The following is a 15,643-nucleotide window of genomic DNA, read 5'->3' as shown; positions in this document are numbered from 1 at the left end:
GGCCTCTCTCACATCGGCTAATGTTAATGTTCATGAGTCCATCATCAGGAGAACACTGAACAACAGTGGTGTGCATGGCAGGGCTGCAAAAAGAACACTGGTGCTCGTCTGCAGTTTGCTAAAGATCACGTGGACAAGCCAGAAGGCTATTGGAAAAATGTTTTGTGGACGGATGAGCCCAAAATAACACTTCTCATTTAAAGCAGAAAGTTCTATGTTTGGAGAAAGGAAAAGCCTGCATTCCAGCATAAGAACCTTATCCCATCTGTGAAACATGATGGTGGTAGTATCATGGTTTGGGCCTGTTTTGTTGCAACTGTGCCAGGACGGCTTGCCATCACTGATGGAACAATGAATTCTGAATTATACCAGTGAATTCTAAAGGAAAATGTCAGGACATCTGTCCATGAACTGAATCTCAAGAGAAGGTGAATCATGCAGCAAGACAGCGACCCTAAGCACACAAATCGTTCTACCAAAGAATGGTTAAAGAAGAATAAAGTTAATGTTTTGGAATAGCCAAGTCAAAGTCCTGACCTTAACCCAATCGAAATGTTGTGGAAGGACCTGAAGTGAGCAGTTCATGTGAGGAAACCCACCAGCATCCCAGAGTTGAAGCTGTTCTGTACGGAGGAATGGGCTAAAATTCTTCCAAGCCAGTGTGCAGGACTGATCAACAGTTACCGGAAATGTTTAGTTGCAGTTATTACTGCACAAGGGGGTCACACCAGATACTGAAAGCAAAGGTTCACATACTTTTGCCACTGACAGATATGTAATATTGGATCATTTTCCTGAATAAATAAATGACCAAGTATAATATTTTTGTTTCATTTGTTTAACTGGGTTCTCTTTATCTACTTTTAGGACTTGTGTGAAAATCTGATAATATTTTAGGTCATATTTATGCAGAAATATAGAAAATTCTAAAGGGTTCACAAATGTTCAAGCACCATTGTAGATTTAAAAATGACCTGTCATTGCTACTGCAACTCTTTTCAAGTAACTTTTAGCTTCTTTGTTACTCATTAGTCTGAGAGCATGTTATGACATTTTGCATAATGCACATGGAACGCACGTGGATGATTAGTTGTGATCCAAAGGATTGGTTAAACCAAAGGATTGGTTGTAGGATTGGTCAGAATTTCTTTGGGAACAAGCATGAGTTATATATTTTTTAAAAAAATCCTATTGTCCCTAATGATAAGCTTTCAGTGTGGAGTTTTGCATAGTCTCCCCATGTCAACTTCAGGTCCAGTAAAAACTGCTTCTAATGCTTCTTGTTTAAAACCTTCAGAAATAAACGTGCAGCTGTGAGTGCTGTGAACAGGGGAGACATTTTGTATTCCCATAAATTAATTTCAACCAGTCAGGTTTTAGATTACATCAGGAGTTAGATGTTGCCCCTGAGAGTAATCTATTTCCTTTGGAGCCATGAAGTTGAACACTGCAGTAAGGTCTGTGCAGTTGAATATTTTTTGTCATCCAAAACTTTTTATTTTCTATTTAGCCTCCACCTCCATTCTGTGCAGTAATATATGCTAGGGGATTCGGGATTTGTTAGGAACTGAAGTATGTAGCCTCGAGTTATCATATATAGTATTATTTATTAAAATTAGTTCTGGGGGGGTGGCACGGTGGCGTAGTGGTTAGCGCTGTCACCTCAAAGCAAGAAGGTCCAGGTTCGAGCCCCGTGGCCGACGAGGGCCTTTCTGTGTGGAGTTTGCATGTTCTCCCCGTGTCCGCGTGGGTTTCCTCCGGGTGCTCCGGTTTCCCCCACAGTCCAAAGACATGCAGGTTAGGTTAACTGGTGACTCTAAATTGACCGTAGGTGTGAATGGTTGTCAGGTGTCTGTGTCAGCTCTGTGATGACCTGGTGACTTGTCCAGGGTGTACCCTGCCTTTCGCCCGTAGTCAGCTGGGATAGGCTCCAGCTTGCCTGCGACCCTGTAGAACAGGATGAAGCGGCTAGAGATAATGAGATGAGATGAGTTCTGGGGGGGAAAAACATTCAAGGATTTTTTTTTTCAAAATGGCCAGATGGGCAGAGTTGGGACAGTTCATGTTACAGGTTCTTTCTTGTGGTTTACAAATATAAAATAGTTTAAAAATGTTTGTTAAAAATGTGGGCGTGTCCCTGCATGAGGATGAAGCTTATTTCATTCCTTCGTGAGAATGGAGCTGTTTTGTCTCATCAGATTTGAGCAAACTGACATTTTTCTATCGCTGTACCAACATTGTTTGTTCATACATTTCATATGTTACAGGTTTTGATAATAAATAAAAATGAAAACATGGATGCCGAGGTATTTTAGTTTTGTCCCAAGTCTCCCAACATAATGTCCCATGTCTCCTCGCAAAACATAACAACAGAAAAAGTGAAGCCTTAAGGCCTGTATAATATGTGACAAGCTGAGAAACTAACGTTGTGGTAAGAGGGTATAATAAATACTCTCTAATACAATATGAATGTGACGCTACCTGCAAAGAATTTCACACTATCTACAAAAGTTGAAAACTTGTCCCAAGTCTCCCTGCTCTCCCCTACCAGTAGTCATTCTTTTTTTTAATGCAATAGTAGGTTATACTCAACATTTGCAATTGTATACTTTTGAGATTTCTGGCACACAAAGAAATATATAAGGCCAGCTATATTCATCGGTATGGTAGGCAAAAAAAAGGCCTTTTTAATTACAGTTACTTTTGAACAAATTAAACTAATTAACTTGCAGAAATAAACTTTTTAGACAGATTGAAAGACTGACCTGTAAGAAACGGATGAGGTAGCAGAGCACCAGTTTATTGATGTGAGGAAGGTTATGGACCACACTGACAGCAGCTTCAGGACTGTCATAGTTAGAGATGCATTCTTCATAGTACTCATGAGGAATTACTGGATCCTCCAACTCCCTGTACCACAGCTTCAACAATGACGCTAATGGAAAAAGATAGAGGCAGGATGAGAAACGTTTGTTAACAATTGACTTTGTTCATTGTATTAAAAAAGTCAGAAGTGATACTATGTAGTATAATGTTGCAATACATATAGTGAGGGGAAATAAGTATTTGGACAACTCTGACAGCTTGCTGGCAATTAGAGCTTTGAGACATCTCCTGTAAGAAGTAATTATCTGTTTGCATCACTGTGGTTAAATTTTGGCCCATTCCTCTTGGCTTCCCCTTGTTGTCAATTCTCCAAGCTTGCGAGCGTCACTCTGATTTCAAAATCCTCAATACATTTTCAGTGGGATTCAAGTCAGGAGGTTTGATAGGCCATGCAAGCCCTTTCTTGAGTTATTTTGGCTGTATTTTTGGGGTTGTTTGTTATTGCTATTTATTCTTTGTGGCATGCTACTGTGTGCTATGCTAATCTCCAATAAAAAAATAGTAAATAAATGGCAATAAACACTCAAAGTGGGTTTGGTGTAAGAAAAAGGATGGCTATAATGAAAAGAACCCTATCCCAACTGTGAAATATGGTGGAGGTTCTGTGATGTGGGGCTGTTTTTCCGCCAAAAGCTCTGGAAACCTTGTTAGAGAACATGGCATTTTAGATTAAAATCTAGCTGCCTCTGTCAGGGAACTAAAACTGGGTCATCATTGGATCTTCCAGCAGGACAATGATCCAAAGCATATGTCCAAATCAACACAAAAATGGTTAGCTGACCACAGAATGAAGCTTCTGCCATGACCATCTCAGTCCTCTAACCTGAACCCCATTGAAAACCTGTGGGGTGAGCTGGAGAGGAGAGAGCACAAAGTACATACAAAGGTTATACAAAGTATTAAATGTAGGGGTGCCAATAATAGTGGCACAAGTGTTTTTGTTGAAAGTAATTATTTCTTGATGAGGGATTTGTTTTTCTTTGAATAAATGTATTTCAATTACAGGTTGGATTTCTCTCATTTTTTTTTCAGTGTGAGATGAAGCTACTTCACCAAAAGGTGGATTTTTTTTCAAAACGTTTTTACTGATTACAATAATCATATATATATATATATATATATATATATATATATATATATATATATATATATATATATACTATTTAGATAAACAATTTTCTAGCAAAATATTTAACACAATGCTTTACTTTCTTCATGTTTCTTCTCTTCCTATAATGCACTTGGAGACTGGGCTATTTATATTCAGTGGGAAATGGAGCACTGCAATTGCCCAAGGCTAAAAGCATGTGTGTGTGTGTGCCTGTCTCTGTATGTGTTCGTGGTAGAAAGAGAATTGTGTGTACAAAGAGAAATGTGTGTGTGCCAAACTCTGTGGATTATCTGTGTATATAAGTGTAGGTTTTTGTATTTGATGGATATATAGACAGACAGTTATTTTCCCTATATGATGGGTGCTAATGTATAATAGCAAAAACAATGAATATCTGCAATTTCACTTGGTGCATTAATTTTTTTTAAGTTTTAAGTGATAACCTGTTGATTTCTCACTTTACGTTCATATACATTACATATATCAGAATATACCAGGAATGTGTGGGTCCTCCAACCCAGTTGGCACCTTCCATTGGTCCACTTGTAACTTCAGCGCATTTACCTCGTCTATATCTCCAGGCACCCTGCCAGACACACATTCATAAACACTTTGTAACACATTCTTTGTAGCAATGCTATATATATTTTTTCATCCATCCATCCATCCATCCATCCATCCATCCATCTTTAATAAAAACTCCTATCTTGCTTTCTCTTTCTGTATGTAGGTGCTGTGTAATCCTAGGTACAATGTGTACCTCTGTCCATCCATCCATCCATCCATCCATCTTGAATAAAAGCTTTATCTTGCTCACAGTTGTGGTGGATCCACAGCCTATCATGCGACAGCTATATTTTTTCCCTTCTCTATTAGTATGTCAGTGGAAAAAAGCAATTTAAAAACGTCCAAAAAATAATTACATGCTGCAGTGAGCCTTCAAAGAAAGTAATGACTAAAAGAAAAGAAAAACTGAACTTTTGAAACAAAAACTTGATCACTTCTGTATATAAGTTTATTAAGTACTAAAATATATAAAACCCAATGCATGACTGAAAAAAGAGAACAAACAGCCTTGCAGAACAACTTTGGCATGTTCTCCAAGGTGATGGGAAGAACCTGCCAAGTTATTTCCTTATACAACCCCGATTCCAAAAAAGTTGGGACAAAGTACAAATTGTAAATAAAAATGGAATGCAATGATGTGGAAGTTTCAAAATTCCATATTTTATTCAGAATAGAACATAGATGACATATCAAATGTTTAAACTGAGAAAATGTATCATTTAAAGAGAAAAATTAGGTGATTTTAAATTTCATGACAACAACACATCTCAAAAAAGTTGGGACAAGGCCATGTTTACCACTGTGAGACATCCCCTTTTCTCTTTACAACAGTCTGTAAACGTCTGGGGACTGAGGAGACAAGTTGCTCAAGTTTAGGGATAGGAATGTTAACCCATTCTTGTCTAATGTAGGATTCAAGTTGCTCAACTGTCTTAGGTCTTTTTTGTCGTATCTTCGATTTTATGATGCGCCAAATGTTTTCTATGGGTGAAAGATCTGGACTGCAGGCTGGCCAGTTCAGTACCCGGACCCTTCTTCTACGCAGCCATGATGCTGTAATTGATGCAGTATGTGGTTTGGCATTGTCATGTTGGAAAATGCAAGGTCTTCCCTGAAAGAGACATCGTCTGGATGGGAGCATATGTTGCTCTAGAACTAAATATACCTTTCAGCATTGATGGTGTCTTTCCAGATGTGTAAGCTCTCCATGCTACACGTACTAATGCAACCCCATACCATCAGAGATGCAGGCTTCTGAACTGAGCGCTGATAACAACTTGGGTCGTCCTTCTCCTCTTTAGTCCAAATGACACGGCGTCCCTGATTTCCATAAAGAATTTCAAATTTCGATTCATCTGACCACAGAACAATTTTCCACTTTGCCACAGTCCATTTTAAATGAGCCTTGGCCCAGAGAAGACGTCTGCGCTTCTGGATCATGTTTAGATATGGCTTCTTCTTTGAACTATAGAGTTTTACCTGGCAACGGCGGATGGCACGGTGAATTGTGTTCACAGATAATGTTCTCTGGAAATATTCCTGAGCCCATTTTGTGATTTCCAATACAGAAGCATGCCTGTATGTGATGCAGTGCCATCTAAGGGCCCGAAGATCACGGGCACCCAATATGGTTTTCCAGCCTTGTCCCTTACGCACAGAGATTCTTCCAGATTCTCTGAATCTTTTAATGATATTATGCACTACAGATGATATGTTCAAACTCTTTGCAATTTTACACTGTCAAACTCCTTTCTGATATTGCTCCACTATTTGTCGGCACAGAATTAGGGGGATTGGTGATCCTCTTCCCATCTTTACTTCCGAGAGCTGCTGCCACTCCAAGATGCTCTTTTTATACCCAGTCATGTTAATGACCTATTACCAATTGACCTAATGAGTTGCAATTTGGTTCTCCAGCCGTTCCTTTTTTGTACCTTTAACTTTTCCAGCTTCTTATGGCCCCTGTCCCAACTTTTTTGAGATGTGTTGCTGTCATGAAATTTCAAAGGAGCCAATATTTGGCATGAAATTTCAAAATGTCTCACTTTCGACATTTGATATGTTGTCTATGTTCTATTGTGAATACAATATCAGTTTTTGAGATTTGTAAATTATTGCATTCCGTTTTTATTTACAATTTGTACTTTGTCCCAACTTTTTTGGAATCGGGGTTGTAAAACTGGACAACAGTGTACTAAAGAGAATGTAAAGGCATATGGTGGCCATGCCAAATATTGATTTGATGAAGTTTTTTTCTCATCTCATCTCATTTTCTTCCGCTTATCCGGGGCCGGGTCACGGAGGCAGCAGTCTGAGCATGGAAGCCCAAACTTCCCTCTCCCCAAACACCTCGGCCAGCTCCTCGGGAAGAACACTGAGGCGTTCCCAGGCCAGCTGAGAGACATAGTCCCTCCAGCGTGTCCTGGGTCTTCCCCGGGGCCTCCTCCCGGGGGGACATGCCTGGAACACCTCCCCAGGGAGGCGTCCAGGAAGCATCCGAAAGAGATGCCCGAGCCACCTCAGCTGATTCCTCTCGATGTTGAAGGTTTTTTTTTTACTGTGTATATTTTTTGTGATATAGCTTTTGCTTTACCATCTCAGAAATATTGCAAAGATAAGAAATTTAATGTCATTGCATGATGCAGAAAAACTAGTCCATGCTTTCGTTACCTCCAGGTTGGATTATTGTAATGCCTTACTGTCTGGATGTTCCAATAAGTGCATAAACAAGCTCCAGTTAGTTCAAAATGCCGCAGCAAGAGTCCTTACTAGAACTAGAAAATATGACCACATCACGCCTGTCTTATCCACACTGCATTGGCTCCCAATCAAATTTCGTATTGATTATAAAATACTACTATTGACCTTTAAAGCACTAAATGGTCTCGCACCACAGTACCTGAGTGAACTTCTGCTCCTCTATGACCCGCCACGCCTACTTAGATCAAAAGGTGCAGGCTATCTGCTGGTACCTCGTATAGTGAAGGCTACATCAGGGGGCAGAGCCTTTTCTTACAAAGCCCCACTGTTATGGAACAGCCTTCCAAGTAATGTTCGGGAATCAGACACAGTCTCAGCATTTAAGTCTAGGCTGAAAACATATCTGTTTAGTCAAGCCTTTTGTTAATGGTGTTTATGAGGTAAAGGAGTAGATCTGGAGGGTCCTCAGACATAGAGTGTTTTGGTAAACTGGGATGTATGGATGCTGTCAGTCCCCACTCGCTTGCTCACTCGAGTTTGTTGACGGTGCAGTGGCTGGCTGCTTTATGTCCCGGGGCTCCCTCATGCCTGTGTTACCTTCTGGCTCTCTCCTTTTAGTTATGCTGTCATAGTTAGTTGCCGGAGTCCCTGCTTGTACTCGGTGCAATATGTATACTGTTCCTACTTATTCAGGTGACATTGGGCATACCTAACCACCTGTGTTTTCTTTCTCTTCCCCCCCCCCACCCCAAATCTGTCCCTCTGAGTTACATGGAGTCAACAGGAAATCTTTTGGTGGAGACGGTGGGGACCTCGACTGGCTATCGTAGCCTGCAGGGAATCGGCCATCAGACGTTCTGTCGCATGTCCCAGACCCGGTGAAATGTAACTGAATTGTCTTGGCCAGGCCTAAGGGTCCCATCTGCATCTCATCATTGCTGAGGAGTGTGCTCCCATCACCCAATCAAGCATCCAGCCAGAGCAGGTCATGATATATTTTTTACCATATTAACATGCCATTGTGCGTCATGCCTGATGTAAAGACTCTCGTCTCTGTGAGCCTACCACACAGATTTAATACTTGTCATTTTTAGGGCATACCTAACAACGTGTTTTCTTTCTCTCCCCCCCCCATCTGTCCCTCTGAGTTACATGTTGATCCTGGGATTGAGATGCTGGCCTCTTCTGCCCCTCGGACCTGCTTGATCCATCCTGGTGCCCTGTGTCTGGTCGGAGTTTTATCGCCCCACTCCTGTGAAGGACGGCCCCATGAGGACAGTTGAGGGTTATACCTGTTAAAAGTGTTAATATTATAGTCAGGCTGTCTGTTGTTGCCCAAATGAGGATGGGTTCCCTTTTGAGTCTGGTTCCTCTCGAGGTTTCTTCCTCATGTCGTCTGAGGGAGTTTTTCCTTGCCACCGTCGCCACAGGCTTGCTCATTGGGGATAGATTAGGGATAAAATTAGCTCATGTTTTAAGTCGTTCAAATTCTGTAAAGCTGCTTTGCGACAATGTTTATTGTTAAAAGCGCTGTACAAATAAACTTGATTTGATTTGATTTGATTTGACTTTACAGAATTTTTTTTCCATACACAGGGCTGTATAATGATAGTAAACCTGAATCAAATTAAAACCAGCCCACTGCCAAGTAATGGTTAGTTTTATAATGTTGTGTTGTTAATTTAAAAAAAAAAGCTTAAATCATAAACCATTTCATAGTACAAAATAAATGTATTGATTGTTCGTTCATTAATAAATTCATTCATTCCATGACCAGTTAGTGCCATTTTATAGATTATGTATTATGGCTTTATCATCTTTACATCTCACCTGAAGATACCCTCAGTTTGGTCTCCATTTAAGCCTAACACTTCCTCTGACAGACGAGTTTGTACCCATGGCAGCTGTCGGTCAGGGTAGCGCTCCTTCTGCATTGCCATCACTTCTTCCAGAGAAGAGCCAAACATAGAGGGGCTAAAGATGGCATTCCGAGCATAAGCTACCTCCTCAAGACAAGGCTTTTTCAAACCCTGCATTAGATAGATAGATAGATAGATAGATAGATAGATAGATAGATAGATAGATAGATAGATAGATAGATGCACAGCTGGTATAAATACACAACTGAGCAATTAAACTATTTACACACATTTGCACACATTAGGTTAACATGGAGCGGCCTTGGACCAAGGTGCCCTTGAGCCAGGCACCTGACCCTCAACTGTTCCCCGGGTGCTGTAGCATGGCTGCCCACTGCTCTGGGTATGTGTGTGTGCTCATTGCTCACTTGTGTGTGTGCATGTGTGTGTTCACTGCCTCAGATGGGTTAAATGCAGAGGACGAATTTCACTGTGCTTGAGCGTGCATATGATAAGCTTTCTTCTTCTTCTTCATATATATGTGTGTGTGTGTGTGTGTGTGTGTGTGTGTGTGTGTGTATACAGTATACCCTGATATTTCACTCTGATGACATCACTCTCAGTATTTTCCTGCTGACTGGACGTGCGTTATCAAAATCACAAACCAGTTCAAAATTTTAAATTCCTTTGATTTTTTTTTTTGTGGCTGTGTCCATATAATATAAAGAACATTGCACAGTGGCAGAAATATATGAAGTTTATCTTCTCATGTTGAAAATATTTTCACTCATTCACTTCACTCACTTGTGAATATATTCATCACTCGAAGATAAAATAAATGAACAAAAACTTGAAAATAAATAAACTTGAAAAATAAACTTGAAGATAAACTTCATATCTTCGTGCAACTGTGTAACGGTTGATAACATCACTGACTTAGTGCACTCTGGTGTAGAAGGTCATGAGTTCGTGCCCCGGTTGAGGCAAGTCCAGTGAGGGCCTGTAGATGAGAGACAGAAAAACGAGTTATACTGGCTTGGATATTGCCTGGTCTAACAAGGTCTGCCTCAGGTGTTGAGGAACCAGGGCAATCTGATAAAAAAATGGGCTACTGGAGCAACACCAGAGGAGCAAAACATCAATCTGTGCGTGGCCTGGATTGACTGACTTGATGCCTCACATTGTGTATATATTCTTGAAACTGTACAACATCAAACAACCCTAACAAAACAACCCTCGAGGCCAATTTCAAGCAGCTATGGATACAGACTGTGAAATGGAGCAACCATCAGTCACCTCCTCTACATGTATGCCAGGTCTGATCTACAGCAACAACATTGGAATGTCATTCGGACTAGATGGTAACAAGGAGAGGGAAAACAGTTAGAACTGAGGGGTAGAGGTCTGCGTGGGTCGGATTTTTCAGTCCTGCTCCCGCCCGCGTCCGCATTGTGCAGTCCCGCTCCCGCCCACAAAGAATTATGATTTTCAGTCCCGCTCCCGCCCACAAAAAAATTATGATTTTCAGTCCCGCTCCCGGGCGGCACGGTGGTGTAGTGGTTAGCGCTGTCGCCTCACAGCAAGAAGGTCCTGGGTTCGAGCCCCGGGGCCGGCGAGGGCCTTTCTGTGCGGAGTTTGCATGTTCTCCCCGTGTCCGCGTGGGTTTCCTCCGGGTGCTCCGGTTTTCCCCACAGTCCAAAGACATGCAGGTTAGGTTAACTGGTGACTCTAAATTGACCGTAGGTGTGAATGTGAGTGTGAATGGTTGTCTGTGTCTATGTGTCAGCCCTGTGATGACCTGGCGACTTGTCCAGGGTGTACCCCGCCTTTCGCCCGTAGTCAGCTGGGATAGGCTCCAGCTTGCCTGCGACCCTGTAGAAGGATAAAGCGGCTAGAGATAATGAATGAATGAGTCCCGCTCCCGCCCATGCCTGCCATATTTTGTCCCGCTTCCGCCCGCAAATCCCGCATGATGCAGACGTTCGCATTATTTCTCAGGAAAGTTCTTGTCTTGACACAGCGTGATGGTGCCCCACCCCCTACTTTGAGTGGATTTGAGCATAAATATCTACAGCTCACGTTCACGTTTGTTATTATTTACCTTGTTTCTGAATTCAGCATGTAGTGTCTCTAATAATAATAATAATTAGTGCTATCAAGCGATTAAAATATTTAATCGCAAATCACACATTTTTATCACATGAGAAACCATTGTAATTCTCTGATCAGCATAAAAAAGTGAATGGGCTTGCTTTGTACCAATGGTGTTTTTTTTTTTTTTTTGCAAAGCAGAGCTAGTAAGAGAAGTGAATTGATTTACTGCTTGAGTTAGTCTACAACTCTAATCAGAGAGACAGGTTACACAGTGACGGTAGGCTTGACTCAATGCTATCCCAGAAATCCTTCCTGTAATATGCAAATTTGGCCGCCTCTGATTGGACAGACAAATTTGCATATTACAGGAAGGATTTCTGGGATAGCATTGAGTCAAGCCTACCATCACTGTGTAACCTGTCTCTCTAATTAGAGTTGTAGACTAATGCAAGCAGTAAATCAATTCACTTCTCTTACTAGCTCTGCTTTGCAAAAAAAAAAAAAAAACCACCATTGGTACAAAGCAAGCCCATTCACTTTTTTATGCTGATCAGAGAATTACAATGGTTTCTCATGTGATAAAAATGTGTGATTTGCGATTAAATATTTTAATCGCTTGATAGCACTAATTATTATTAGAGACACTACATGCTGAATGCTACATGCTGACACTACATGCTGAATGCCGCGGGACCCGCTTTGCAGCGGGTCCCGCGGGACTCCCGTGGGAGTGCAGGGCTCTACTGAGGGGGTGGTGCTACCAGACAGCATAATAGGAGATGCAGAAGACCACTACAAGTACCTTGGAATCCCGCAAACAAACGGCAACTATGAAGATGCCGCTAGGAAAGCAGCAACAGCCGAATTTTGACAGCTCCTGAGAAGTCAGCTGAATGGGAAGAACAAGGTCTGGGCCATCAACATAGAAAAGATGTGGAAAATGAAGACAACAGTGGTCCCCATGGTGATAGGAGCCCTTGGTGCAGTGACCCCCAAACTGAGAGAGTGGCTCCAACAGATCCCAGGAACAATATCTGAGATGTGTGTCCAGAAAAGCGCAATCCTAGGAACAGCTAAGATACTGCACAGACCCCTCAAATTCCCAGGCCTCTGGTAGAGAACCCAAGCTTGAGGGGAAAAAATACCACCCGAAGGAGGGGCGAGTGTGGAATCTTTATAGTGTGTGTGTGTCAGTCCACCAGATTTTTATACCAGATGCACAGATTATGGATTTAGAGTTGTACCTGCTGCATTAAACTACCGAGCCTCCATATGCAGGAAATACAAACCAAAGTGAAATTGGACCAAGGGAAGTTACTGTAAATCTGACATGAAATCATGTGCGCACAACCCCAAATGGTCCATTTTCCAGGCACTGACTACAAACGATACAGAACCTTGTGAATCCATCAGGAGACAACCTCGACTGTAGGTTATTGGCAAATTTCCCAGATTTGTTGTACAACAGACTACAAAATGCTGCTCGGAAGGTCAAAAAAACACGTGGTGAACTATTAGTGCCACCAAGTGAATGTTGCGTAAAAACTGCACTCGCATGATCAACACATTTTCACTACAAATCAAAATGTCACTTGCCAGTTTTTATGGCAGAAGGAAGATCTATACTTGTCTCAGTTGTGGATTATGTTAAAAGTGGTAAATGTATCCTGTAGGGGTGCTATTGAGGTGATTACTTGTTGATAGTTACTGGCTCAGCCAGCGAAAACAGTGCAAAATATTGCACGCTTTTCAGCGCCATTTCTATGCATTCTGTAAACGGAGCATCTGGTACAAAAATCCCATGGTGTGACACATATAATGGTGTATATATGATGTATATAAACCCACATACATGCTATATACCTATACACTGTATGGCCAAAGGTATGTAGATGTCTCACCATGATCCCCATATTGCCACAAAGTTGGAGGCACATTATTGTATCTACGGTTTTTGTATGCTGTAGCATTTCCCTTCACTGGAATTGAGGGGCCCAAACCTGTTCCACAATGGCAGTGCCTCTGTGTATAAAGACATGGTTTGCTGAGGCTGGAGTGGAGGAACTCAAGTGACCTGCACAGAGCCCAGACCTCAACCCCACTGAACACTGTCTTTTATACCAGAATAATTCTTCAGTCAAATGCAAAAGGGAAGGGAAAGGATACATCTGGAGACAGGATCTTTACAGTCCATGAATTTTGTTCTTCAGATGGAGAAATATGGGAGTGCCAAAGTTTGAGTCGAAGAATGAGAGCCCTGATCTCAATCGATGACTGCATCTCAGACCTCCTTGCTTGACCTCACTAATGCTCTTGTGACTGAATGGGCAAATCCCCACAACCCCTGCTCCAGAATATAGTAGAAATCCTTTCTGGAAGAGTGGAGGTTATTATAACAGCAGTGGTCAGGCCAGCTCCATATTAATGCTATGCTTTGCAATGGGATGGACATATGGGTGTTATGCTCAGGTCTTTCCATATTTTTGGCCATTAGTCTATATGTTTATGTGAACCAAAATGGTAGACCAAAAATAAGGTAAGAAGCACACAATATAGGACCCCCCCCAGTTGAGGAACAGTTTCAGAGGTGTTTTACTTGCTGGAAAACGTCTATTCCTCAGATTGAGAATGTGATTCCATTTTTATACACCATCAATGCCTCTTCATCAGTAAGAGCCTCTCTTTAATCTCTTCACTGTTTACCATGTTTAGTGGGCTTACTAAGATAATGTCAGGTTTGTTTAGCTTCAGTTGGTGTTGTGTCATATCGTGAACACTACTAGCTATTGTTTAAGTGAGTCAAGCAGGTCAAAATGACAGTGTCTTCCTGTTTTGACAGGAAATATGTCAACATATAGAATCAAATCACAGCTATGAAGCTATTTTATGGGGCCTTTAACTCTCAAGCACTACTGTAAGCAAAGAAACATGCTAAAGATAAATACAGTTGATAAATACACCAACCTTTTTCGCTCCCATCAGTGCAGCTTTCTGTAATTTGCGGTAGCAGTACTTCGCATAGCTGCTGACAGCCACTCCTACATTTACATGCATACACACAAATACTGGTCAATATGGCAAAAACTTGGACATTTTATTATTTTTCTGCAAAATCCAAAAAAATTGATCAGCATCATTATTATTTAAGAAGTAAAATTTTTTTTACAAATTATGACACTAAAAGAAAAGATGTCTCAGCAGAAAATCATTGGCATAAACAGAAAATATTACTGGACACACTTGGTATTCTTACTACAACTATGCATATGTCTGTGTCCTACCTTTGGTGTCGTTCAGTGGATCAATGTGTCTGTAAATGTAACCTTCCAGGTAGTTGTGGAAGCGCGGTGTAGGAGGAAAGAAAGCGAGACAGATGGCCATAAGTTCCCAGCCCCTCTGTAAACTGTCATAACGGAAGTTTTCTGTGGTCTGCCGGCACAGCTGAATGTACAGCTCATCACGGAGGCCTTGGTTGCTCCAGCCACGTACTGCAATCTCCAGAGCCACAGCCAGAGGCTCACCTTTGCCCTTTCTGTCCCCCATGTAAGTCTGGATGTGCTTGAAGAGCTCCACAGCCTCACGCTTGACTGTACGGTCTATTGTGTGGATCATGGGCTTTTTAATGGGCTCGCTGCTCCAGGCCAGCATGTTTGCAATGGACACCTTCCTTCTGAACAGACCCTGACAGATGGAGAAAGGATAAGATAGTGTATAGATCTTTACCTTCCAATTAGTCCAAATAAAAAAAGATCCTTATGCAACCTTTCAGCTTTTATTTTTAATCTAAGTCACACCCTCTATCCCTAAGAACAATATTATCTGCACTGAGTGTTGTAAAATATAATCATGTATGGAGGGTAAGTACCTGTGTGTGTTTGCTGAAATGCTTAGATGCCCAGTTCTCAATATCAGTCTCGGAAGAAGGCTTTCGCAGGGAGAATTCTGGAAACACACCACAACTAGCACTGGGCATCATGTTTCGAGCATTCCGACTTGCCTCAAACTGTGAGCATGCACCAAGATCTTCCGACTGAAAGAGAGAGAGAGAGAGAGAGAGAGAGATAATGCAGTTATAAACAGCATTATAAAGAAATGCAAGGTGTGCCTGAACCTCAAGGTGGAGCAAAAAGAAGACAACAGAGAGGCAGAGGGAGAGACAGAGGAGGCGGTGGAGAGGAAGTTCAACAAGAGGCAGCCTCAGGGCGAAAGCAGGTCAGAGTCTGAGTTTCTAAAATAAGCGATAAAAAAGCATTCTGGAGCAACGATTCATCCCACATCATCTTCAAACTGAAAGTCTATGAAACTCCTCTGTATACAGCTCTATATGATGATAATCATGGCAGAGGCTTCATTGAGAATGTTCTAGCACAATAATTCCTGATGGCATCATATAATAACAGGTATACTGCATACTACACCGAGTTAT

At 41.5% G+C, this 15,643-nt stretch overlaps 1 protein-coding gene across 1 annotated transcript in view; it reads right to left on the bottom strand.

The window, feature by feature from the left end:
• arhgap39 (Rho GTPase activating protein 39) overlaps window positions 1-15,643 on the bottom strand; it is a 96,633-nt gene that overhangs the window by 11,841 nt on the left and 69,149 nt on the right. Inside the window, exons 4-9 of the mRNA XM_060914042.1 lie at window positions 15,083-15,247; window positions 14,499-14,898; window positions 14,182-14,255; window positions 9,095-9,294; window positions 4,492-4,583; window positions 2,766-2,935 (exon numbers count right to left, since the gene is read on the bottom strand). Coding sequence (XP_060770025.1) covers window positions 2,766-2,935; window positions 4,492-4,583; window positions 9,095-9,294; window positions 14,182-14,255; window positions 14,499-14,898; window positions 15,083-15,247 — 1,101 coding nt within the window. The remainder of the gene's footprint in view (window positions 1-2,765; window positions 2,936-4,491; window positions 4,584-9,094; window positions 9,295-14,181; window positions 14,256-14,498; window positions 14,899-15,082; window positions 15,248-15,643) is intronic.

Source organism: Neoarius graeffei, chromosome 2 (genome assembly GCF_027579695.1).
Source record: "Neoarius graeffei isolate fNeoGra1 chromosome 2, fNeoGra1.pri, whole genome shotgun sequence".
Taxonomy (NCBI): domain Eukaryota; kingdom Metazoa; phylum Chordata; class Actinopteri; order Siluriformes; family Ariidae; genus Neoarius; species Neoarius graeffei.
This window is presented reverse-complemented; position numbering and strand designations above follow the sequence as displayed.